This window comes from Hippoglossus hippoglossus, chromosome 8, assembly GCF_009819705.1.
Source record: "Hippoglossus hippoglossus isolate fHipHip1 chromosome 8, fHipHip1.pri, whole genome shotgun sequence".
In the NCBI taxonomy this organism is placed as follows: domain Eukaryota; kingdom Metazoa; phylum Chordata; class Actinopteri; order Pleuronectiformes; family Pleuronectidae; genus Hippoglossus; species Hippoglossus hippoglossus.
This window is the reverse complement of record NC_047158.1, coordinates 14979223-15006279: the sequence shown is the minus strand read 5'-3', so window position 1 is coordinate 15006279 and position 27057 is coordinate 14979223. Positions and strand designations below refer to the sequence as shown.

Here is a 27057-nt window from a genome sequence, read left to right as displayed (position 1 = left end):
AGTGGTGGTTCAGAAAGGCGGGGAGGTGCAGAGGGGACTTCAAAGCATACTTTCAGAGTGGGATTTTCAGCTTAATTCCACATAAGGAAAAAACTGTCATCACTGGGAGCTGGCATTATTTTTGTCTTCTAAAAGGAATGCCTGCGTTTGCCATTTCAACAATGCAAACTTTGCACGAGGAAGTATGTACATGTGGGGTGTCCACTGCCATAAAGCAAGAGATCTTCAACCACTATGTGTTCAACACTTGCTTCCGTAGACAAACTGTGTGTACTGAATACCAAGGTTTTTCCTACCATTATAAGACGTGGGTGCAACTGAATGAAAGGAAAACTATGTTGAGAGTTCTCGACCACTCTGTAGAGAGAGGACACTGTATTGGCCCTAGTATGAGACAATACATTATTTCTTACAATTAAATTTTAAAAATGACGGTTGTCATATACTTCAGGACTTGGAGCAAGTACCCATGTAACAATAATATTAAATAAGTGATTTATTATGGATTGTTTGTAGACTTAATGTTGCGAGGCTAACAAGTCTGTATGTCCATCTACGGCCACCATCTGCCCTGAGAGATCCGAACACTAGTGTCCAGCTCGAAGTACGTCTGTTCAGACCTGGCATTAAAATGCATCTTGAATATGTCTCATGTAATCGGATCTCACTGCCCTGCTCTATGTGCAAAGAATATACATAATTTGTGTGCGTGAAGATTCTGTTGTTTTTAGCCAGTATGAGTTTACCGATGTGTCCATTGTCGGAAAGTGTATCAATCGTTATGTGGTGCTCAGTGTTGATATTGGGGTGGTGGCGACAAATTAAAGTATGGGACACTGAGAAGCCTAAAAATACCTTTGATTCATTGTGAAACTGTAGCATGTCAGAGGACATCAGCTGAGCAGACAGTCTTTCCCATGTGGCCCAAGACGCATTTACATTCACACAGCAAAAAGAATGTGGCCACATGCATCGCACACCACCTCCGAATGTGGTATGAGTGATCGGACCCAAGTACGCACTGAGAATGCATTAGGGTGCATGCGGATCTGTACGCAGACCACTTGTGATCAGATCACTCAGGATGGGTGTTAAAACCTGGTCTGAGTGGTGTTGACAGTGACTCTTTCAGAGTTACTCAACCTTTAAAGTGTTCAAAGGCTGCGGTAACATCTGCCAATGTATTTGCAGAGAAAATATGTCAAACAGCCAATACTTCAGTTTGTCACAGATGATGAGCTCACAAAGACTGAAGTGTGAAACATGTTAAATGTCAGAGAATACAATGATGTGAAAAGAATCGACTCGATACAGTAACTCAGTCAGCAGACTGGTGGACACTGAGAAAGTTAGCTGTCTACAGACACTCATTCAAAGAAAGACTATATAAGCAGCCAAATGTGGTTTCCATCGTCATATCACTATGGGAGGGTGAGAGAAATGCAATTCAAATTCACTATAATACTATATATATTAACATAATACAAAAACTTGTTTTACCAGTGTTTTATTCTGAGGCACGCAGTGTGATTACTCACAGACATGTGAAGAATAACTAGAGGCCATAGCACCGACTTCATCAGTGAACATATTGTTTCATTTTTCTTCTTGCTAATGTCTCTATTGTGTTTTTTTATATACAGTCTATAATGAGAAAATGTATTCCCCCCCTCCCCCACATAACCACCACCACAGGGCCTAAGCCCCCCAGAAACCCAGGGGACACCCCGCTAAATAGTGAGTATCAGGAATCTAGGCTTACTGGAATGGATATAAAGGGCAGGCGCTTAAATATCATGCACTGCCTTTGGATAATCAGGGAGATGGTATCAGAATTATAAAAGAATTTTGATATTTATCACACAAAGCAGTTTCAGGTACAGTTGGGGTTTGCTAAGAGGTCTTTGGTGCATACCTCCTTGCTCTGAACAAGCTGTGGGCCCTGATCTTCAGCCAAAGTGCTGTTCCTCCCAAAGCTTGACTTGAAAATCTACAGAGATAAAGGGGAAAGAGATTAGTGGACAGGGTGATTGTAAAGTTCAAAGACAAACATAAACCTCGAGGGAGCCCCTGACAACTTACCGGAGACAAGGGAACGGGCTTCTCTCGCAAATACCTGGGGTTTTCAATCTGGAAGAGTCAACAGAAAAACATTAGACCTCTCTCGTCTTCCGCTCCTAACAAAGCCTTACTACCACCAGAATCTAACCTCCACCCCCAGTTTGCCATAAACAAAGTGGGAAGCCCAGGGCTGTGGCATGATTCTCTTCTGTCAACTCTCGTCTGTGTAGAAAGACAGACAGGGTCAGGATACTTCTATGCATTGTGTGTGTGTGGCTGTCTCTGTTTCCGCTCTCAGCCCCTCTTTGCTGTCCTGACACAGTCCTTTTGTCAACACTCGCGACCACTAATCTGTAAGCTATCGCCGGTCCGTTTACCATCAGATGGAGACAAATGTGTACACATCCTTGCCAAACACTGACACGGCATGTGCTTTGATTATAATATGAAACACAAAAGATGGAAAAGAGAGCGAGCGCTAAACCACCTGAAAGTAAAAGGGTCACGGTTCAATTGACTCTACAGCATTACATCAATACAGCTCACTCACTGTGACTAAACTGAAAAAAAAAAAAAAAACTCTATTTTCCTTCCACTATTTGAAATGTGTTTATGACCCCATTACTTTTTTTGTGAAAAAAGTATCACAGTCTCTCTTATGCACTGGGGCTGTCTGTAGGGGCTGCCAACTAACGGCAGGATCACGACCTTTCAAACAGGAGAGCTGACAGCAATGACGACGCCCAGCAACAGATCTGCTGCAAATATCTTCAACATGGGGGAACAAGGAGGAGAATGAGGTAGAAGTGGAGGAGGGGGGAGGAGAGTGGAACTCATTCAATGGAGGTAAAAAAAAGAATAAAATAATGTTGTGAGGTGGCACATCCCACACGAAGCTAATCCTGAATGAATGGAAGATGAGAGAAGAGAACCTGAAAGAAGAGCTCAGGAGGAAAATAGTTACGGTCACAATCTGTTGCTTCAGGGTAAGCCAGTGACAGGTGAAAGTAGGTCCGCCTCCTGACTGTGTGATATAGCTGCAAACAGGCCAGACATAGCACTAGCCCACATACTGTAAGCCCTCAACAAAGGAAGACTTCAGTACAGTCAGATTTTCTGTCAAGCGCATATACACAGAAAGACGTGTGCACAAGAACAGACCACTGAACACAGTCAGTGCAGAGCAGCATCAGTAGTGGATGCCATGTTGTGTGATGAATCGCTACTTAAATTTGGCGCTGGCTAAAATAAAAAATCCATATTTACCAAGGGATGAATCAATCAATATCCTTCTCAACTAGTGCCCAGGCTGCAAACAAGAATGGGATTTATTTTTATACCCACAGACAGCCAGTCATCAGATTTGATTGAGCACAGCCCACAGGGTAAGGAAGACATGTAGACTAAATGCTGTGGTGTAATGCTGGCACAGTGTGAGACTAAACTTGGGCACCCGTGTATGCCCATGCCCCTATGTGTGTCTGTCTGTTCATTTGCTGCATGCCCACACAGACATACACACACATGCGCGCTCTTGTTTGTCCAGTCTCACAGCTGGCTCAGCATCCTGTGTCATTGGAGCCTGACGTGGATGGATGGATGTACGCAGAAGAGCAACAACACTCCACATCACAAGGCCGGACTCTCCAGCCAAACAAACGAGCTGTGATTGATGACTTCCTAGTTTCGGACTAGTGTTGAGCAAGCAGTAAGCACACCCATCTAACCACAGACAATGGATGGCCAAGTGGAGGGGACTAGCATTAAATTGAAGTTGATATGAAGAAATAGGTCAAGATTTTATGCAATGTTTTCCTTGTCTGAATGTTGTTTTTTTTCTTCTTTACAGGCAGGTCAGTGTATACTGCGCCTAATTCTACTGACTCCAACACATTAAAATGATTTAATAGATTAAATAAAAGGATGAAGCCAGTGGTAGTCCAGCTGACTCGGGTTTTGTGTATCTTAAAGGAACTCTTATCTGAGTCTCAGGCAATCTGCTGTTTATTGTCCAGTACGACCTCCTGCTGACACCGTCTTACATTAGAGGTGAGATGAACAAACTGGTACAGACTGCAGCCGAACATCTAAAGCAAAGCTAAAGATGTGCTAGACAGAGCGACGCTCGGTTGTGCTGAAATTTGCAGGAGATGGGCGCTTTGAAGTAGTGCTCTAATGAAAACTTCTGTAAACTTGAAGGGGGTTTGTGTGTGTGTGAGAGAGAGTTTGTGTGGTTGTGTGAAGGAACATCTGTTGATTTGAAAGATGCAGGCTTGGGGAGCGTTGCCAAGCAATGCATCTTATCAGCGTCTCAACACAGAGGAGTGCAAAGCGGAGCAGTGCACGGCTTCACGTCTGCTGATGGAGACCTCAGATTACCCTCGTCTTGAAAGGGAGAGCAACGATGAGAGTCAGAGAGAAGCTGGATGGACAGAGAAATGGAGAATGGCAGAACAGAGAGAAACGGAGAAAGAGTCGGAAAAGCCGAAAGAGAGGAGCTGCTCTGTAAAAATAAAGAAATAAAAGAATATGTGTGTAAGAATGTGGGGGGAATGACTGAGGTGACAAGAAACGAAAGAGAAAAAGAGAGACTCTGGGTCATGCGGGTGAGGAGATAGCGAATATATAAGAGAATAAAAGACATGAGGGCACAGTGCTTATCGAGCCCTGGCCCGGTGCACTCCAGACAGATGCATCTTCAAATTCTCAGTTTACACAACCCCTCATCATCCAACCCTCACGTCCTACAATAGCACTGAGCTGCCTAAGGGAAGTGGTTTCAAGAGGACATAGGTGAAAAAGGATATTTTCCCCCTGTGTTCAGTGTGTAAGCAATACAGCTAACTCAGCATCAATGCACTATTGATTTGATTTACAGGTGAGCTCAGGCATTCAGTCACCGTCACTGTAGATGAGCTGCAGCGTGTTGACAGCTGTATTTAACCAAGAAGCTCAAGGCATGCCCCTGGACTCACCCCCAGGTTCCAGCTGTTGAGACGAGCCTCCAGGTCACTGTCATCGGGAGACATTTCCGCTTTCAGACCCCCATCCACCTGAGGAGGAAAAAGTGGGGAGGAAAAGAATGTGTAAAGCAGCAGAAACAAAATGGAAGCAAATGGAGGGGTGATAGAAATTAGAGGAGGGAATTTAAAAATATGTCTGACGGTGCTTTGACTGGCATTTTGGCCTGAGGGAGAGAACAACAGACAGTGATGGAGGTTATTATTTTGACAAAATATAATTCCTCTCTTGGCAACGACAAAAAGGCTCTTCAAAAGCTTACAAATATACATACACCCACATGTGTTCTCCTCCCATACAAAGAGCGCTCGACTCCCTCGTTATCTCCATTTCTCCACCCTTTGCTCCTCCACTCCCCTCCCTCTCACATGCAGCACTCCAGATGTTTGGCAGTTCCACATCATTTCCGTCACGCAGTAAATTCCACAAGAGGGTCATACGCAGATACAGCGCTTGTCATTATTGTTTTCCCCCGGCCCTTTCATTTACAACGGGCCTCCGGATTTGTTTATACAGTACGATACGAATGCTTCCAGGGGTTCTGTTGATATAAGGTCAGTTTACCCAAGTCGAAGTTGGGCAGAGAGGTTGGAGATGGGGGGGAAATATCTAATAAAGTTGAGCGAGCGATACGGAAAGGAGAGATGTTGTTGAATTTGATTAGGATCTGGTGGAGTGTGGACCTTGGGTGTTCCTCAGTGGAACCGCACCGATACAGGGAATGGCTGAGTGGAAAGGCTCAGGATTGAATGCCCCCATCTGATTAAATAGGCATTAAGGTCCCGGAGCCTCACTCTCTAACAAACACAGTAAACGTTTCATTTCAATATCTTGGAATGCGAAGTATGCGGCTGTTCAAAGCTGCGTGTCACAGTCTCTATCACAGCAAACATTTGAAAATGAATGACCTCAAATGCTTTTAGTCACAGATGTAGAAGCAGTTCTGACAATGAAAACACATGCCTACTTTATCAGACACCTGTATTATCTAATACGATCCAATCCAGCAGCCCTGCCAAGTCTTTACAGAGTTCATGATGTTCTGATTTTGGTGACGTTGTTGTAAATCTGTAACTGAGGTGTATAGAGGTGGTGTTGTACTGGACTGCGTGATATTGAGAGAAGTTGTTGCTTCCAGTTGCATACATAAGGGGGCAGTGTATGAGAAACACCACGCAATAATATGCAGTCCAGTAAACCACCACCTTTATACTAAAAATCCCAACAAAACACAGAACATAATGGGCTCTGTACAGATCGATGAGTTGGCAGGGCTGTTGGATTGGATTGAAATAGTACAGATGCCTAATAAATTAGCCACTATGTGTCTATGTCCATGAGAAATGTACTATCTAATGCACAGAGTAGATTCAACCACCATCTTTGATATGAAAAAACACATTAAAGTCCCTGAACATACATTTCTCAGCCAGATTCTTACTGTGTCGAGATGTGGCCCCACATGAACATGCTATAGTTTTGGTTGATCCACTGTTTGAGCTGTTTTTTCTGTGTTCTTGAGGATTTGAAGTGGACAGGGCTCTGCTGGTTAAACATGTCACATATTTCAGTGCAGATTTGTAAACCATGGAATTTGCCACTTTCTGTAGCCATAAATATTTAATATCAAGTCAACAAACACATCCCCCCAAAAATGTAATATTTGACACCAAATTTTGTGTATATTTAAACATTGATGAGTGAAAATGCAGAGTTAAGGTTATTATAATGTTTTTTGGAGAGTTGATTAATCGACCTTATGGTCACACTGACAGGAGATTATATAATTTCATGGCTATATTGTTCTCGACACCTCTCTAAATCAGCTTCAACAAAATGTGAACATTATAACACTCATAAAAAGAAGGATGATTTTTTTGCTGCGCTGTAATGTTTGATTACATCAGTTTTAGCTCGGTGTACCTAATAAACTGGCAGTTGATGTGTTACTGAAACATTGTGTTGTAATCACAATCATTAGCTATTTTTGTTCCTTGAACATGCAACTGATGAGTTCTGGGAATTTCCTCTGACTTCATGGGGAAACTAGACCAGGAATTTCCAAATTGGTCGGCATTACAGAAGAAAGCAGAACTTTGTGGCTACTGTTTTTATTTGCAGGTATCAGCAGGTTGCTTTTAATATTCCAATGTGTCATTACGGCTACCTTGCAGCAATCTAATAACATCAAAAAACTAAAACCTACTTGATGAATCTCTAGACAAGTATGCAAAGGAAGTGATGAACTAACCCTTCTGGCGTCATGTCTTGGCGACTGTTTGATTGGACTGGAGGCCATGGGTTGTGATGGGATCTTCTCCTCATACAGCATTCTCCTGGAAGAGATAAAGCAATAAGAGGTCATCCTACAGTATGTGTGTGTGTGTGTGTCTCTAGAGTCTACTCTTGTCTCTTTGTTTGCATATGAATGTGCTTGCGTAGGCAGAGTGCCTTGCTATTTGCACAGATCAACATCTGGCATCGGTTGCATGGTTTGTGGTCTGCATTTCATCCCATCTGAACAATAAACGTGGCAGCTATACATCTGCCTGTTTCCATGTGCAGCCCACATGGCACCAGTGTATGGCTTGTTCAATCTTTTTATAATAGTTCAACTCATCTCATTGTCCCTCATTATGTCCATCATGGTTTTAACAAGCTGCCTAACAAGGGAACTGCTTATATTCGTAGGCAAACATACACAAACACACATTTCTCATTCACACTTCACTTTCCCTGTTCTCTCTCTAACACACACACGGCAGTCTCATTACGAGCAGACACACAAGGCACTAATGACCCACTAATGCTAATTAAATAAAGCAGATGATGACGACAGAAAGATGTACGACAACAATGAAGAAAGAAATCAGTCTTTTAATGAAGACATCACATTACGTTCAGTTCGGGAGCCTATAGGCGTACTTTTTTGTCGTCCCGTGTAATTTAATTTATAAGAATTTTCATTTATCTCATGAAGGAAAGCACTGACGTTGTGGGGTTTCTGCTGAATAAAGTTCAGGAAATTATCTGTGCAAGCAGATACCCGCAGGAGCCACCTGAGTGATTTGTCTCATCTAACACAAATTTCCCAAATTTGTTGTCATTTCATTTCAAGTGTGTGATGACTGCCTCTGAATGTAGCACACAGCATTATGTGCAACCTGTCTCTGTTTACAAAGGTTTATTCTTTATTCACTTCAAATAGGTTAATCTCTGAGACCTTTTATTAGAAGAGTTTTTTGTGTAAGCTGTTACTTTCATTGTAACTTTGAACTGTCCGCATGTTTTTTGTGCTTTAGATTCTTATTGAGAGCCAGGATCTTCTTGAACCTGGTTGATTTGTTCATGTTTAATTCAATGATTAACATGCTGTGCACTGCCTGACTTACAATGTCCACTCTTGAAGCTGCACAGAGTTCTGCAGCCCTTTATAATAATGTAACAATCACATTTTGCTTCTGTACATGTCAGGTTGTGGAAGTCTCTCAGTAACATGCCCCATGTTGTTTTAAACGGTTAAAATGTATGTATTAACCTGCGACCCATTAAACTTGTTTTTTCACACCAATTACAATGTGAGGGTGGCAACAGTCACTATACATCAGCTCAGATGTCTGTAAACAACTTAGATTAAAAAATGATCACAGGAAAATACTGATTGTTTTCACTTATCTATAACTAATTAAAATCAAAACTTGCAAATCACATAGTAGTGGGTTTGTGCACGCATGCACACACAGGCACACACACACACCTGCATGCACAAACACATGCAGCTGTGAAACCTGGACAGGGGGGCCAAGCTTCACAATCTTGGGCCTCTAAGTCAACAGGTGGATGAGGATAATTGAATCAGATGTGTCTGGAGTCTGAGGCCCAGAGATCAAAGCAGTGGCAAGTCTGGCCAGAGCCGCACACAGGCGCTTGCACGAGCGTGCACGCACACACACACACGAACACACACATGAACACACACACAAAGATGAGAACACCATGTCGAGCCTCAGAAGCTGTAGCTTGGCTGATTAAAGCGTCCTGACATCCATACCCAAGCTTGACCTCCAGGTGCATAGCCAGAGGGCCCAGGTCTCAGCCTCGGGCAATCTCAGGAAAGCAGTCTGACCTTGGGACACAAACATCCCCCTGCCCCTGCACACCCTCCAACACAACCCCACAGCACCCGGAGGCTGTGAGATCAGTGGAAACATGCTGGCCTATACGGGAGAGACTAGAGGCATTTACAGCAACTTCAACGGCTGACTCCAGCAAGTGCACTGTTATTGTCACACTTACCCAGAGAGAAAAAAAACAGGGGAGGGGGAGTTGAAAGGGGGTGGGTTAAAGTCTTCATATGTGGCTGAAAACACAGATTGAAAGCAGAAGTCAGAGAGAGACAAGAGGAAGATAAGAACAGAAAAGGGGCCTTAAAGAGACCAAAGAAGATGGAGAGTAGAGCCAAATACAGAGATAAAGAAAGAACTACATGCTCTTCAACTACACTTTAGCAGTGAACCTGACCCTCACAGAGCTGATTACCAAGTTAACATGTCAAAACCAACCACACATGTCATTTCCCCCTCACGTCTTTATCAGGGTGTCTCTACCTTGAACTCCAGTTGACATTAGAATATGGAGTGGACATGTGGACTAATCACCAAAGCTGTTTTCTATGATCCTTTGACCCCCACCGGCTGCATTTGCTTTCCCACAGCATTCCTCCTCCTCACTGAGTGCTATACACAAAGCAGTGGCTCCATCTTGTGGCTAAATTAGGAATAGCACAGCAGCAGCAGTGGATTGCATAGGGGAGTTTACTCAGGGCATTTTGGACTAATTTAGGTTTTAATGGCGCGTCCGTTAACGTACATAAACACATCACAACACTTCCGCTTCTGTGTGGAAAAAAAAAGAAAGAGAAAAACTACCCAGCTGTACCTTCAGATGTTGAAACTTGAATTGGCTCTAACAGTTTTTTACGAGCGAAAAGAATCCCTGCCCATCACCTGACTAATGGTGAGTGAGAAAGAGATCAAACGTTGCCACATCATAGGGAGGGAGTCAGACAAGCTCCTTCCATTTAATCTTATCTAAATGAGAGACACATAAAAAGACCCTTGGCCTGAATAATTTTCTCCATCGGGACGTTAGCCTGTGATCTGAGTGTCTTTCATGGTCTTATCCCAATCAGACACTATGGTACTCAGCAGTCTGCTCCCCACAAAACCCCTCTATCCACACCTTCTACAGTAGAGAGAAGGAATGGCTGTGCCTTATAGAAGGTGGCCACACATGAAGCTATAGAATTACGCAAACAGCTCGAGCTTTTGATTCTCAGCTTTTTGGTCACGCAAACTGGTCACTATTGATTTAACAACGCCTCACTGGTGGACATTAACAAGTTTGATCAGGTCATATAAAGCAAAGTCTTTTGAGAAACAATAGCCTGTGTTAAATTCAATGAACCGATGAAAACATATGGGTCATTCTGTGTCAAATCATTGCAATTTAGGGCCATAGTCAAAGATGTTTATAACATTTTTCATGCTGATTTGGTCACAACTGAACCTATGGAAACAATTTCCTGAATCTCGGATCACAATTAAGGGAAACAATGGACTCCTGAAGTTTGAAGTTTTTGTGAGGACTGGTCATATCACAATTAATATAGGTCACAGAGAAATGGATCTCATAACATTAATTAATTAGGATCCAAGAGACATGACATTTCAGTGGGTTTCTGTTACAACCAAACCAGCATGAAAACTCTCATTTAGATCTGTGATGATGTGGCCCAAAAGTGTGATGATTTGACCCATTGTATAAAATAACTATCATCCATAAACAACTAATACTGTGAGTCAATGGTGCAATTTAGCATAATTCCATTGCCCCTGTATCCAATTTTTGGACTGCTATTTTTTTTTTGGGTGTCAATGTAAAATCTCAAAACATCTAATCAATATGAGTTCTACTAATGGGACGTGGGCTTTACAATGGAACTGTGACAAATATTTACAGACAAGTCCTAATTATCAATTTCAAAGGATCAAATACGCTACGACCCTTTAACAATTATAGTTTACCATAATGAAATATGGCAGCAAAGGGCCTGTACCATTTCTCTCACTGTGCCACAGTGGATATTAGACTCTTTACTAGCTCTCTTTTGATTATGCTAATGAGCATATCAAGCCACTGGGCTCTGATTTTCCGTTTCTTGTTAATTGGAATAAAAAACCTGGAGCCATTACTAACATCATTTTGTCAAACTCCTGAAGTGCCTGCAGTCAGAGCAAATATCCCTGAGCAAAGAGGGATCACTGATGATTTAAAGCATCACATTCAAAAACATCACACATTAACGTGTAAATATTTATGTACTTACACAAGGACCTGAGTAAAACGTGATTTTTTTAGTCATTCAGTCAGACCATTCTAATTTCAAAATACATATATTTAAGTATTATGCATTTAGCTGATGTTCTTGCGAGAATAGAAGGCAAACAATCAAAGAAAAACACAGACTGCTAATGAGCTACCAGACTCTATACTATGCTTTCCTCTCTCCTCAGGTTCAGCGACTGGGAAAGTGCAACGAGGACAGGAACAGAAAGATGGAACGAGAATATGAGAGGTTCCTCGTCCTCTCATGCTGTTTTTGAAGTACCTCTCTTTGAAAAGTCTGTATGGACAGCCAGGGCAGACTGATGCAAGTACTTGGCAATGTCTTCGGCTTCTCCGATAGTGCTGCTGAGCAAATATGATGGGCAATCAGTCACAAAAGCTGTGCGCATCCAGCTTCACAACTCGATATTTTCAGTCTGGTAAAAGAACTTCTTAAACAGAATACTTAGATAAATATCCAATGTGCTCAATGCAGCATCTGACTCTCCGTCATCAGAGATGTTAAATCACAAGCTGGAACAAGAAGAGCGTCCTCTTTTGAATCATCTCTTTGCTATGACATAATTAATAGAATTCATTTAGATCCAGATATATATTTGGATCTGCACCATTTTGCACAAACTTATAAATATCAGTCCCCTAAACATGCCTATCTCACAATGTTAAGAAAGGGAAAAAATCCTAGGAATATTCAACTTGCATTTGAGTACCAACTAATATCTGTTCTAGACAAGACTCAACATGACACAAGCTTCAGTTCATGTTCACATCAAACAGAAGAACAGGGAAAAGGTATAATCTCTGACTTTCACTGTGACATGATCATTTGACAGACTGGTTTGACTAATTCTGAAACTGCTGATCTCCTGAGATTTGCACACAGAACAGTCCCTTAAGGTTTTACTGAGCATGGCATGAAAAAAAATGATCACAACACAATGTAGTTCGGAGATGTGTGAGACATTTTAGCTACACTGGGCGTATGATAGGCGTTTTTCTCCAACAATCAATACACAGGATCAAAAGTTTGCAATTGTGATTATATGGGAAGTCAGAGTGCCACATTTGTGACTCCCCACAGTAAGGACCTGTGTCCTACCTTCAAAATTAGCTTTTTTCAATTCAACTTAGCACCTTTAAAAGATGTTGCAGTGTCTTGAAAACACAATCAAATCTATAAATACAATGAAAACAAACGATTTTGTTTGTTTTATTTAGGGAGATTTTCAAGCTAAACCTGTGTTTATATGAGCAAGATGATGTTCAGAGGAAAAGTACCTGTGATGAGTTCCGACAGGTGTGGAACTGATTCTGTCCTTAAGGAGGCCAACGCTCAAACTGTCATCAGTGAAGCCACTCAGCTCTCCTGTCACCCAGTCAGGCAGACCTGCATTGCTGTGCTGCGCGGATCCACTCGTCAGTGGCTCATCAAAGTAGATGGACTGGAAATAAAGATTCAAAACCAGAAGATGAGGATTAGATTAAATTATATCATCAGTATGTGCAATCAATTACAATGGCAGTTATTGGGTTTCAACTGCATAAGATTCGATCAAAGCTACAACCTTGTTTGTGTCACTTTGTGGACTCTGCATGTGTTGCCTTGGTTATGACAGAATCTTTGAAGTGCACTAAACTCCAACATCGGGCGCAAAAGTGTCTCGAAACCGGGAACGTTGTCGCACTACTAGATGGTAATACGGGTATATTGAGGGTTTGATGTAGAAGCCATCCTCACCATGTAGGTGGGGAGCGTCTTGAGGCTGCCGGGCTCTGGTTTGCTGACAAAAGGCGCCTCCAGGACCCCTCTTTTGAGCATGTGAAGAAGCAGGCGGGCGTACATGTTGCGGTTCTTACGGCCGACCAGACCTGAAGCACACGTGGCAGGGTCACACAGCTTCTTTATCCATGCGGCACACTGATGGCGCGCTGAGAACAGTAGAAGAGATGGGGGACAACACAAATGATTATCACAGGTTAACACATCACATCGGTTTGCTTGGCGTGATTCCTGAGCTCAAAAGGTACAAAACAGAGCCGGACGTGAAGTCAACCACAGCAGTGGTGTCGAATGATGTTAATGGAGGAGAAATGAGATGAAGTGAAACCTCACCTCTCCTGTTGGGATGATTCTGGACATGTGGCTTCATGTCCAGCAGAAAATAGTCAAACTCAGCATCCAGGGTCTCCCATGAGTCCTCACGTTTGCTCATCGTGTCCTGAGGGGGATGAATAAGTTGTTATCACGGCTAATAAGGAAACTAGTACTACTACTCTGTTGACAAATACAGCCAACGTTAGCTAGCTAGTGCTTCAGCTGAATTACTCACGTGAGCCTAAGACCTTGTTGTATTAAACACAGCAGCATCGTGTCACGTGATGTGAGCATGACATGACAACCTGATGATCACAACTAGCGATGTTAACAAACTAGCTAGACACCATTTAAAGGGCAGCTAGCGTGTTGCTAGCCGAGCTAAAGCTCTCAGTAAAACCCTGGGGTAGCACCGGGGTACTTCCTCTCACGGGCACTATGAGACGTTAGCCTGTCAGCAGCGACGTGCTGAAAACACAATGTCAGTGAAAAGATAACAAACGGGAAAAAGAGCCACTTACACTCCAGTTGTGATTTCAGCGCTCAAAACGGTTCGAAAACTTCCTCATCACTTTGCGTCACATCCGTCCTCCGCGATGAGCCGGCGTGTGCCCGTTGCCATAGAAACCGCATACCCCGGATTCCCTTTCTCTGTCAGTCACATTCATCGTCTTTTTGTTTTTATAGACTCAACAGACTCTGCAACTGATGCACAAAAAACACGTGTGTTTTCCCACTGTTATTACAACAAAATACCTGCGTTAAAAACAAGTCTATTGGGTTGTGAATTCAGTAAAATTGTCTTTTTGCACATTAATCTACAACTGAATGTCAAAGTGAAAACATGTTTTTTTTTTTTTTTTTGCAAATTCATTCAACTTTGAAACGGTGAAACTTTGTTGCTGATGGTGATGGAAGCCACTTTGAGTAAAATAAATAGAAGCTGGATTGAACTTCGCCAAACAGGATTTAAAGACCTCTGGGAGCACGAGGAACAAAAGATTATCTGGTCTGACGAGAACAGATCTCCGAACACTATTTTCATTATGGCATTTCATAGATTATATCCGTCCATTTTGACAGATCATTGATAGGATAAAATGACATTTATAGCCATTTACTTTGAAATGTGCAACATAATAAAGTGTACAGAAAGTCTGAATACTATCTGATGCCACTTTGTATCACATATTTAAACTATTTATTTGCATTTCACTTGTTCTGTTTGCCAGTTATCTGTACTTCTGAACTTGTTTTAAGACAAGATATTTTATGAGACCAAAAGATAAACTGTTAGAGTATTGATTCAATTTAGAGCCTATGCTTTCATCATGTCGCTATTTTAACTAAAACACACTCAGTCAGGATGAAAAACATTAGTTTTTGCTGATACATTATTCTCAGCTTCATCAAAACCAGCAGCGTATTTTAATTCCACTGGGTGGTGAACAAACGCTGTTTGTGGTATAATCAGCAATGGATGGTGAAATATGTCCCCTTCAAGTGCTCCTCGTATGTTTTTCTTTCACTGCGTTTCTGGTGTAATTTGTTGATATTTGCAAGAAAACATTTTTAGTTCTTCATTAAAATTACAATCTGCTTGTATATATATATAAAAGTATATATGCATACATTTATTTCAATATCTCCCTATACATAACAGGAATAGGATATATACTATACTGCCTGTAGTGAAAGTGTATATTATATACATACTTCTCTGTATTTTGACAATGTGATGCTGTAAAAAGTGAAATTTCCCCAGTGTGGGATCAATAAGTTCCTTATCTTAAGTCCCCCACCTATTGTAGTGTATCACAAAAACAGTCCTTCATACTGATAAAGCTCATGAGGGCCATGTCTGAGGCCAAGATAAGGTTTCTTTCAAAAGATTCTTAAAAGTTATGACTGAAATAATATATTTGCAGCACTTGCCAAAATAAAGTTAAAATGCTTCAAAATAAAAGACACTACATAAAAACTAAATATAACAAATAATCAAAATCTAAAATTTAAGCAGGACCACCATTAGATTGGTAAAAATCTCAGAACATGGGGAACAATAAAACTGTTTCAAGCTTGGATTCAAAAAAAGCATCTTGCTTTTTTCCTCAGGCAAAGTGTCTAAGAGGCTTACAACTTTTATTTCTTAAAGGGGACATTATGAAAATTCCACTTTAGTGCTTCTACACGTTAATTTGGGTATCTGGCATGTCTACCAACCCCAAAACTCTGGTAAAAAAAACACTCGTACGTTTTGTTATGGTTACTCTACGTCAGAATGGTCATGCTTGAGTGACTGGAATGAGCTTCCTATGTATTGTGTCGTCACAATATAGTGGGAGTCTCCCTACATGACCTGCATTTGACCCAAAGGACACCCATATGAAATTTACCACTAACATTGCACCATTTTGTTTGGTTCTTTCATTTTGCCTATCTACCATTAAGCATGTGCAATTGTGTTGTAAGCAAATACTGCTTGGAGGTTGGTAATCTAGTCACATTGAAGCACACAGCAAATTGTTGAACTTTTAAAAAAAAGTTTATTTTCTGGAGCACACATCGTTCTGCAACCAAAAAGGCAGGGGTTAGTCATAGAAGCTTTCACTTTGAGATGTTTAATGTTAAAATCAAGACAGTTACCTTTTGAGGACACTATCCATGTATGCGTGGTCTGGAAGGAAACGCAATGATTAGGCATATTTTCACAAGCGTTAAAGAGACGTCACGTTTAAGTGGAGGACATACCCTTGAGGGTTCTTCACACCCACAGGGGCAGCTGGTTGACGCCTTGCAGGCACTGATCTTACAGCCAGTGGAGGGGCAAATCCTGGCGAGTATCTGGATTTGTTGAAGAGGTACCTGGATCTCCGGTAGGCATCTCTGGACTGGACAATGTAGGATGAAGGTGGTGGTGGAGGAGGAGGGAGGAGAGGTTCACTCACTCTCACGGAAACTTCTGTCTCTGGGCTGGCGACTGGGTTTTGTGGTTGGTAACTCATTTGAGCAGATGTAGCGACCTGTTGAGCTCCTGCATTAGCTGGGTACTTTTGGTAGGAGGGCTCTGAGGAATAACCTGTGCTCATATAACCGGCACCTCCTGCAGTATTAGAGACACCACCATCACTTGGGGACTGCGCCGCATTTTCTGAGGGATACTGAGTGACTTCCTCATAGACAAGATGGGGAACATTTTGGGAGCCCCCGCCATATGTACTGGAGCCAGTGTTGGGGCCTGGCTGAGGCCTTGCTGGGTTACTCGGCTTGTGGCTTAAAGGAAAGTTGAGTGGCGTGTTGGAGTTCCTCAGGTTCCAGTCCCCTGACTCACTATTAACAAAGCTCTCTACTGCAGGAGCACTAGGCACCGTTTGTCCAGTTGCGACCGGCTGCCATGCAGCTGAAGGATTGTTGTAGCTTGTGTAAGCAGCGCCACTCGGCTGGCCATTGGAAGCCTGCCAGTCATCAAACATAAGCGCTTCCTCTTCCATGTTGCGTGAGTCAGCTATGTACGGATATCCATACCCTGCAGGATTAACAATTATAGATTAAACAGATATTCCTGAGGCCTGATGTGGTAATTAAGGAGAGAGTCATTACCTTTTATGGCTGGTAAACCAACACTGCCATCAAACAGCAAAAAGCAAATCCCTGAAATCCTGCAAGAGAAGCACAAACATCTAATTAAAGTCACTATTTTAAAAAGTGCTCAGAAACTCATGCCGCTCAGAAAACATACCACAAAAAGCATCCAAGAGCCATGGCTGTTAGTTGAGACGCAACGCCTGTCCTCCTCAGAAGCTGTGGTATGCGTGATCCCAAGGACTGACTGAACCCGAGTGTAACCTCTGCTTGTACCGTGTCTCCTTCTTATCAGGTCTCACTTAATGAAGAACATTGCCAGCAGCTGCACGCAGAGCAATCTGCGGCCGAATCATTAACAGGTGTGGCCGCCGGACAACACTGCCACCCACTGGTCAGCGGGAAATCCAGACTTATTATTGTGCCCAGTGTGTTGATGCTGAAACCTTCTCTGATGTTTGTCTATTCGAAAAACTTTGACCACCATTCTCTGATTTTAAACATTACATGTCAACAGTCAGTAATCTATAAAAGACCCATCATTAATCATGTTTGTTTTTCACCAGCATCTTGTCCCCCACTGACCTGTCCTGGTGTCTTTGCACCACAGTAACTAGCATCTGTGTCCTCTCAATCCAGTGATTGTCACTGTGCAGGGTCATGCTACAGAGACACGCTTCAGTGAAAAGATCTGTGGCTCTAATTAACTCTCTGGCTGAACAACGTTCTCTCTCTGTACCACATCCACATGGACAGTTATGCTTTTTATGCATTCAAGCAAAAGCTTTAACGCCACCTTTAGAAAACCAGTGTTTTTTGCAGTAATGACATTGCACCTGAATTATGTTTCACCTGCCTTTTTCCTAAACGATTTCAAACTCCTCACTTTCGATTAGGTGTGTACATACAGTATGTGTGCATGGGCTGACCTGCCTTCTTGCTGCTCCGTTTGTCAGCGGAGTTTGAATATATTAATGAAGTGGGGATGGATCATTGATAGGATAAAATGACATTTATATCCATTTAATTTGAAATGTGCAACATAATAAAGTGTACAGAAAGTCTGAATACTCTCTGGCTTTGTATCACATATTGAAACCATTTATTTGCATTTCACTTGTTCCGGTTGCTAGTTATCTGTACTTCTGAACTTGTTTTAAGGCAAGATATTTATGAGACCAAAAGATAAACTGTGTTACAGTATTGATTTAATTTAAAGCCTAAGATTTCATCATGTCGCTGTTTTAACTAAAACACAGACTCAGTCAGGATGGAAAACATTTGTTTTTGCTGATACACGATTCTCAGCTTCATCAACCTGCAGCGTATATTCATTCCACTGGGTGGCGAACAAACGCTGTTTGTGGTATAATCAGCAACGGATGGAGAAACATGTCGCCTTCAAGTGCTCCTCGTATGTTTTTCTTTCGTTGTGTTTCTGGTGTAATTTGTCGAGTTGTGTCAGAACAAATTGAGCTCTTCAGTAAAATTACATTCTGGTTGTTAAAAAACACAACATTCTACAGTGTTTGAATAGAAATCAAACATGTATAACACATTTTTATATTCATACACCATACAAGTATATATGCTTATATACATACATTTATTTCAAGATCTCCCTATACATAACACGAATGGGATATATACTATACTGCCTGTAGTGAAAGTGTATTTTATATACATAGTTCTCTGTATTTTGACAATGTGATGCTGTAAAAATTGAAATTTCCCCAGTGTGGGATCAATAAGTTCCTTATCATAAGTCTCTCACCTATTGTAGTGTATCGCAAAAATAGTCCTTCATACTGATAAAGCTCATAAGGGCCATGTCTGAGGCCAAGATTAGGTTTGTTTCAAAAGATGCTTAAAAGGAAGTTATGACTGAAATAATATATTTGCAGTACTTCTCGAAATAAAGTAAAAATGCTTCAAAATAAAATATAACAAATAAGCAAAAACTAAAATTTAAGCAGGACCACCATTACATTTGTAAAATCACAGAATGTGGGGTACAATAAAACTATGTTTTAAGCTTGGATTCAAAAAGGAAGCTACGGACACAACCTGCTGTTTTTGTCGTGTTCTTTTGTCCCGAGATATGAGAAGAGCCGGTCTCGGTTTGGTTCAACGAGTATTTATTCAGAAGCAATGAAAAGGTACAGCATAGCTATGTGCACATAGCTATGGGCACTGAATACACAGCCTCTGCTTTCTAGTAGCACGGGGTAGTCAAGAGTCGGCCCGAACGGACGACGGGTACAGTACTTATAGTAGTAGGTATAACTTCATTGGTCAATAACGAGGGGGAGTCACCATGGTTTAGACCTTGGCTCTCCCTTGCTGGTGCGCAGGCGTGGTCCCATCCTCTTGGCCCTGGAGTCTGCGAATGATGAGGAGCCGCCCCAGGTTTGCCCCTCCTTTGACAGTAGCTGGGAAAATCTTCACATTCTGACAGTGTTTGGTTTTGTGTTTTAATAACAAGCCTTGACATTGGACGGCTGTATGTTCTGTGTGTCTAAGCATGTGCATTTTCTAGACAAAACAACACCTTTCCTATCTGCCCTTCAGACCTTAATGGCAGCTGCTTGAATTCTTTCTAAGGCGTAGGTCACAGTTTCTTATGAGCACAGTGCATTCATGTATGTGTGATGTTGCATAAAGCTAATGGAGTTTAGGCTGTAATATAGTAAGTTAGGTATGAGAACAAGTTAAAGTACAGTGTATTGTATGCCACAGATGTACAGTCTCCACAACAGGCATTATCAGACTGAACTGCGATGTGACGCACACACACACACACTAACCAACTTCAAGATTAAAACCAGCCAGCAACGGCTACTAAAAGTCACTATGTGAAGGCCACACATTCTCCACATATTCAGCCCAAACTGCCCCTGCCTAACATACTGCATTTGTTTAGAGTTCAGTTTCATTGCCATCTTCACAGACACACACAAAGAAAAAGATAGATTTTAGTCTTAACATTTTCCACAGGCAAAGTGTCTCAGAGTCTTACAACTTTTATTTCTTAAGCTCTTCCCTCTTTAATTCTATAGCTCAGAGTTTGGATCTGTTAAAAGCCTCTGCCAGAGCAGGTCAACTTTGGGATTAAAGATACGTCCGACCATGAATGCCTTGTAAGTAATTAAGTGTTTCATACTATAGTTAAAGGCTCCCCCACCCACACACTTTAGTATCTATGAAATACACTGATCGTCGTGGTCAGTTTGACGTTCTCCAAAAGTTCCCTGTTGAAGTGAGAATTTCCCACAGCACGTGAAGGCGGACTGGCCCCACGTCACAGTGAATGAAAAAGACGCGCTGAGCTGCGGTGCAGGCTCAGAGCAGGTGAGTGCGCGAACTGAGGAACAGCGCCACTCCTCCGGAGCTGTGAGGACACAACCAGCACCTTCACTCATCTGTCGGGACAACGGCAAGGGCTGCGGAGTTTGCCCCCCTTTTTTCTTTTCCATCATGGCTGACCACCTTTTACACTACAATGACTCCGCAGGGGTCGGAAACCGGTTCCGCCGCAAAGGTGCTTTGCGCCAGAAAAACGTGCACGAAGTGAAAAACCACAAATTCACCATGAGGTTTTTCAAGCAGCCTACGTTCTGCAGCCACTGCACGGACTTCATCTGGTAAGAGACACACACCAACGGTCATTTCACTGCCTCTGATCAGTGTTGAAGTGAATTTCTTTATGCAAAAGTTGTGCAGCAGTGAATGTTTACATCAGTAACGCAGATGTACGTTTAAGTCATGAGCACATTTCTGCTGTGGTCGACTTTTGCAGATTTAAAGATATTAAACTGCAATAAAATAACTTTTATAAACTGGTGACAAAGTTTGAGTTGATTTTACGTTTCACTGACAAAACAAATGGGAGGTGCCCTGTTCTAACACTTGTGCCTTTTTCTTGCGGGGGATTTGGGAAACAAGGATTTCAATGCCAAGGTAAATGACTCAACACAGGAGGCAGCAACAGTGCAATGTCAAAAACCTGCATTTGACCCAAAGGACACCCATATGAAATTTACCACTAACATTGCACCATTTTGTTTGGTTCTTTCATTTTGCCTATCTACCATTAAGCATGTGCAATTGTGTTGTAAGCAAATACTGCTTGGAGGTTGGTAATCTAGTCACATTGAAGCACACAGCAAATTGTTGAACTTTTAAAAAAAGTTTATTTTCTGGAGCACACATCGTTCTGCAACCAAAAAGGCAGGGGTTAGTCATAGAAGCTTTCACTTTGAGATGTTTAATGTTAAAATCAAGACAGTTACCTTTTGAGGACACTATCCATGTATGCGTGGTCTGGAAGGAAACGCAATGATTAGGCATATTTTCACAAGCGTTAAAGAGACGTCACGTTTAAGTGGAGGACATACCCTTGAGGGTTCTTCACACCCACAGGGGCAGCTGGTTGACGCCTTGCAGGCACTGATCTTACAGCCAGTGGAGGGGCAAATCCTGGCGAGTATCTGGATTTGTTGAAGAGGTACCTGGATCTCCGGTAGGCATCTCTGGACTGGACAATGTAGGATGAAGGTGGTGGTGGAGGAGGAGGGAGGAGAGGTTCACTCACTCTCACGGAAACTTCTGTCTCTGGGCTGGCGACTGGGTTTTGTGGTTGGTAACTCATTTGAGCAGATGTAGCGACCTGTTGAGCTCCTGCATTAGCTGGGTACTTTTGGTAGGAGGGCTCTGAGGAATAACCTGTGCTCATATAACCGGCACCTCCTGCAGTATTAGAGACACCACCATCACTTGGGGACTGCGCCGCATTTTCTGAGGGATACTGAGTGACTTCCTCATAGACAAGATGGGGAACATTTTGGGAGCCCCCGCCATATGTACTGGAGCCAGTGTTGGGGCCTGGCTGAGGCCTTGCTGGGTTACTCGGCTTGTGGCTTAAAGGAAAGTTGAGTGGCGTGTTGGAGTTCCTCAGGTTCCAGTCCCCTGACTCACTATTAACAAAGCTCTCTACTGCAGGAGCACTAGGCACCGTTTGTCCAGTTGCGACCGGCTGCCATGCAGCTGAAGGATTGTTGTAGCTTGTGTAAGCAGCGCCACTCGGCTGGCCATTGGAAGCCTGCCAGTCATCAAACATAAGCGCTTCCTCTTCCATGTTGCGTGAGTCAGCTATGTACGGATATCCATACCCTGCAGGATTAACAATTATAGATTAAACAGATATTCCTGAGGCCTGATGTGGTAATTAAGGAGAGAGTCATTACCTTTTATGGCTGGTAAACCAACACTGCCATCAAACAGCAAAAAGCAAATCCCTGAAATCCTGCAAGAGAAGCACAAACATCTAATTAAAGTCACTATTTTAAAAAGTGCTCAGAAACTCATGCCGCTCAGAAAACATACCACAAAAAGCATCCAAGAGCCATGGCTGTTAGTTGAGACGCAACGCCTGTCCTCCTCAGAAGCTGTGGTATGCGTGATCCCAAGGACTGACTGAACCCGAGTGTAACCTCTGCTTGTACCGTGTCTCCTTCTTATCAGGTCTCACTTAATGAAGAACATTGCCAGCAGCTGCACGCAGAGCAATCTGCGGCCGAATCATTAACAGGTGTGGCCGCCGGACAACACTGCCACCCACTGGTCAGCGGGAAATCCAGACTTATTATTGTGCCCAGTGTGTTGATGCTGAAACCTTCTCTGATGTTTGTCTATTCGAAAAACTTTGACCACCATTCTCTGATTTTAAACATTACATGTCAACAGTCAGTAATCTATAAAAGACCCATCATTAATCATGTTTGTTTTTCACCAGCATCTTGTCCCCCACTGACCTGTCCTGGTGTCTTTGCACCACAGTAACTAGCATCTGTGTCCTCTCAATCCAGTGATTGTCACTGTGCAGGGTCATGCTACAGAGACACGCTTCAGTGAAAAGATCTGTGGCTCTAATTAACTCTCTGGCTGAACAACGTTCTCTCTCTGTACCACATCCACATGGACAGTTATGCTTTTTATGCATTCAAGCAAAAGCTTTAACGCCACCTTTAGAAAACCAGTGTTTTTTGCAGTAATGACATTGCACCTGAATTATGTTTCACCTGCCTTTTTCCTAAACGATTTCAAACTCCTCACTTTCGATTAGGTGTGTACATACAGTATGTGTGCATGGGCTGACCTGCCTTCTTGCTGCTCCGTTTGTCAGCGGAGTTTGAATATATTAATGAAGTGGGGATGGATCATTGATAGGATAAAATGACATTTATATCCATTTAATTTGAAATGTGCAACATAATAAAGTGTACAGAAAGTCTGAATACTCTCTGGCTTTGTATCACATATTGAAACCATTTATTTGCATTTCACTTGTTCCGGTTGCTAGTTATCTGTACTTCTGAACTTGTTTTAAGGCAAGATATTTATGAGACCAAAAGATAAACTGTGTTACAGTATTGATTTAATTTAAAGCCTAAGATTTCATCATGTCGCTGTTTTAACTAAAACACAGACTCAGTCAGGATGGAAAACATTTGTTTTTGCTGATACACGATTCTCAGCTTCATCAACCTGCAGCGTATATTCATTCCACTGGGTGGCGAACAAACGCTGTTTGTGGTATAATCAGCAACGGATGGAGAAACATGTCGCCTTCAAGTGCTCCTCGTATGTTTTTCTTTCGTTGTGTTTCTGGTGTAATTTGTCGAGTTGTGTCAGAACAAATTGAGCTCTTCAGTAAAATTACATTCTGGTTGTTAAAAAACACAACATTCTACAGTGTTTGAATAGAAATCAAACATGTATAACACATTTTTATATTCATACACCATACAAGTATATATGCTTATATACATACATTTATTTCAAGATCTCCCTATACATAACACGAATGGGATATATACTATACTGCCTGTAGTGAAAGTGTATTTTATATACATAGTTCTCTGTATTTTGACAATGTGATGCTGTAAAAATTGAAATTTCCCCAGTGTGGGATCAATAAGTTCCTTATCATAAGTCTCTCACCTATTGTAGTGTATCGCAAAAATAGTCCTTCATACTGATAAAGCTCATAAGGGCCATGTCTGAGGCCAAGATTAGGTTTGTTTCAAAAGATGCTTAAAAGGAAGTTATGACTGAAATAATATATTTGCAGTACTTCTCGAAATAAAGTAAAAATGCTTCAAAATAAAATATAACAAATAAGCAAAAACTAAAATTTAAGCAGGACCACCATTACATTTGTAAAATCACAGAATGTGGGGTACAATAAAACTATGTTTTAAGCTTGGATTCAAAAAGGAAGCTACGGACACAACCTGCTGTTTTTGTCGTGTTCTTTTGTCCCGAGATATGAGAAGAGCCGGTCTCGGTTTGGTTCAACGAGTATTTATTCAGAAGCAATGAAAAGGTACAGCATAGCTATGTGCACATAGCTATGGGCACTGAATACACAGCCTCTGCTTTCTAGTAGCACGGGGTAGTCAAGAGTCGGCCCGAACGGACGACGGGTACAGTACTTATAGTAGTAGGTATAACTTCATTGGTCAATAACGAGGGGGAGTCACCATGGTTTAGACCTTGGCTCTCCCTTGCTGGTGCGCAGGCGTGGTCCCATCCTCTTGGCCCTGGAGTCTGCGAATGATGAGGAGCCGCCCCAGGTTTGCCCCTCCTTTGACAGTAGCTGGGAAAATCTTCACATTCTGACAGTGTTTGGTTTTGTGTTTTAATAACAAGCCTTGACATTGGACGGCTGTATGTTCTGTGTGTCTAAGCATGTGCATTTTCTAGACAAAACAACACCTTTCCTATCTGCCCTTCAGACCTTAATGGCAGCTGCTTGAATTCTTTCTAAGGCGTAGGTCACAGTTTCTTATGAGCACAGTGCATTCATGTATGTGTGATGTTGCATAAAGCTAATGGAGTTTAGGCTGTAATATAGTAAGTTAGGTATGAGAACAAGTTAAAGTACAGTGTATTGTATGCCACAGATGTACAGTCTCCACAACAGGCATTATCAGACTGAACTGCGATGTGACGCACACACACACACACACTAACCAACTTCAAGATTAAAACCAGCCAGCAACGGCTACTAAAAGTCACTATGTGAAGGCCACACATTCTCCACATATTCAGCCCAAACTGCCCCTGCCTAACATACTGCATTTGTTTAGAGTTCAGTTTCATTGCCATCTTCACAGACACACACAAAGAAAAAGATAGATTTTAGTCTTAACATTTTCCACAGGCAAAGTGTCTCAGAGTCTTACAACTTTTATTTCTTAAGCTCTTCCCTCTTTAATTCTATAGCTCAGAGTTTGGATCTGTTAAAAGCCTCTGCCAGAGCAGGTCAACTTTGGGATTAAAGATACGTCCGACCATGAATGCCTTGTAAGTAATTAAGTGTTTCATACTATAGTTAAAGGCTCCCCCACCCACACACTTTAGTATCTATGAAATACACTGATCGTCGTGGTCAGTTTGACGTTCTCCAAAAGTTCCCTGTTGAAGTGAGAATTTCCCACAGCACGTGAAGGCGGACTGGCCCCACGTCACAGTGAATGAAAAAGACGCGCTGAGCTGCGGTGCAGGCTCAGAGCAGGTGAGTGCGCGGACTGAGGAACAGCGCCACTCCTCCGGAGCTGTGAGGACACAACCAGCACCTTCACTCATCTGTCGGGACAACGGCAAGGGCTGCGGAGTTGGAGTATGACCTCCAAAATAGGTTAAAAACGTCAAAAAGTGCCTAGAAAGCACCTAAAAACACAGTTTTGTATTTCGTCCAAAATATGAGAAAAAAAATGAAAAAAAGTCATATTTTGGTATGATGTCCAAAATAGGTTAAAAACGTCAAAAAGTGCCTAGAAAGCACCTAAAAACACAGTTTTGTATTTCGTCCAAAATATGAGAAAAAAAAAATGAAAAAAAGTCATATTTTGGTATGACGTCCAAAATAGGTTAAAAACGTCAAAAAGTGCCTAGAAAGCACCTAAAAACACAGTTTTGTATTTCGTCCAAAATATGAGAAAAAAAAAATGAAAAAAAGTCATATTTTGGTATGACGTCCAAAATAGGTTAAAAACGTCAAAAAGTGCCTAGAAAGCACCTAAAAACACAGTTTTGTATTTCGTCCAAAATATGAGAAAAAAAAATGAAAAAAAGTCATATTTTGGTATGACGTCCAAAATAGGTTAAAAACGTCAAAAAGTGCCTAGAAAGCACCTAAAAACACAGTTTTGTATTTCGTCCAAAATATGAGAAAAAAAATGAAAAAAAGTCATACTTTGGTATGACGTCCAAAACGTTAAAAACGTCAAAAAGTGGCTAGAAAGCACCTAAAAACACAGTTTTGTATTTCGTCCAAAATATGAGGAAAAAAAATGAAAAAAAGTCATACTTTGGTATGACATCCAAAATAGGTTAAAAACGTCAAAAAGTGGCTAGAAAGCACCTAAAAACACAGTTTTGTATTTCGTCCAAAATATGAGAAAAAAAAAATGAAAAAAAGCCATATTTTGGTATGACGTCCAACATAGGTTAAAAACGTCAAAAAGTGGCTAGAAAGCACCTAAAAACACAGTTTTGTATTTCGTCCGAAATATGAGAAAAAAAAATGAAAAAAAGTCATACTTTGGTATGACCTCCAAAATAGGTTAAAAACGTCAAAAAGTGCCTAGAAAGCACCTAAAAACACAGTTTTGTATTTCGTCCAAAATATGAGGAAAAAAAATGAAAAAAAGTCATACTTTGGTATGACCTCCAAAATAGGTTAAAAACGTCAAAAAGTGCCTAGAAAGCACCTAAAAACACAGTTTTGTATTTCGTCCAAAATATGAGAAAAAAAAAATGAAAAAAAGTCATATTTTGGTATGACGTCCAAAATAGGTTAAAAACGTCAAAAAGTGCCGAGA

General features: G+C 41.7%; 3 protein-coding genes across 8 annotated transcripts in view; all 3 read right to left on the bottom strand.

Annotated features, from left to right (window-relative positions):
* Window positions 1–14306, bottom strand: part of cep112 (centrosomal protein 112) — a 96441-nt gene extending 82135 nt beyond the window's left edge. The window contains exons 1-8 of one of the 6 annotated variants that reach the window (XM_034593779.1): window positions 14107–14306; window positions 13604–13709; window positions 13229–13419; window positions 12769–12932; window positions 7334–7418; window positions 5037–5114; window positions 2083–2130; window positions 1916–1990 (exon numbers count right to left, since the gene is read on the bottom strand). In XM_034593779.1, coding sequence (XP_034449670.1) covers window positions 1916–1990; window positions 2083–2130; window positions 5037–5114; window positions 7334–7418; window positions 12769–12932; window positions 13229–13419; window positions 13604–13703 — 741 coding nt within the window. In that variant the 5' untranslated portion in view covers window positions 13704–13709; window positions 14107–14306. Of the gene's footprint in view, window positions 1–1915; window positions 1991–2082; window positions 2131–5036; window positions 5115–7333; window positions 7419–9689; window positions 9760–11752; window positions 11789–12768; window positions 12933–13228; window positions 13420–13603; window positions 13710–13820 lie in introns of those variants that run through there. The other 5 variants (XM_034593783.1, XM_034593780.1, XM_034593781.1 and 2 more) reach the window with 5 other exon arrangements.
* Window positions 14307–16111: 1805 nt separating this feature from the next.
* Window positions 16112–17446, bottom strand: LOC117766620. The gene is made up of 5 exons (XM_034593836.1): window positions 17325–17446; window positions 17186–17244; window positions 16337–17111; window positions 16232–16262; window positions 16112–16155 (listed from the first exon to the last, which is right to left on the bottom strand). The coding sequence occupies exons 1-4, from the start codon at window positions 17345–17347 to the stop codon at window positions 16244–16246; spliced, it is 876 nt and encodes a 291-aa protein (XP_034449727.1). The 5' UTR covers window positions 17348–17446; the 3' UTR covers window positions 16112–16155; window positions 16232–16243.
* Window positions 17447–21466: 4020 nt separating this feature from the next.
* LOC117766621 lies at window positions 21467–22675 on the bottom strand. Its single transcript, XM_034593837.1, has 4 exons — window positions 22553–22675; window positions 22414–22472; window positions 21565–22339; window positions 21467–21490 (listed from the first exon to the last, which is right to left on the bottom strand). The coding sequence occupies exons 1-4, from the start codon at window positions 22573–22575 to the stop codon at window positions 21472–21474; spliced, it is 876 nt and encodes a 291-aa protein (XP_034449728.1). The 5' UTR covers window positions 22576–22675; the 3' UTR covers window positions 21467–21471.
* Between the last annotated feature and the right edge of the window lie 4382 nt (window positions 22676–27057).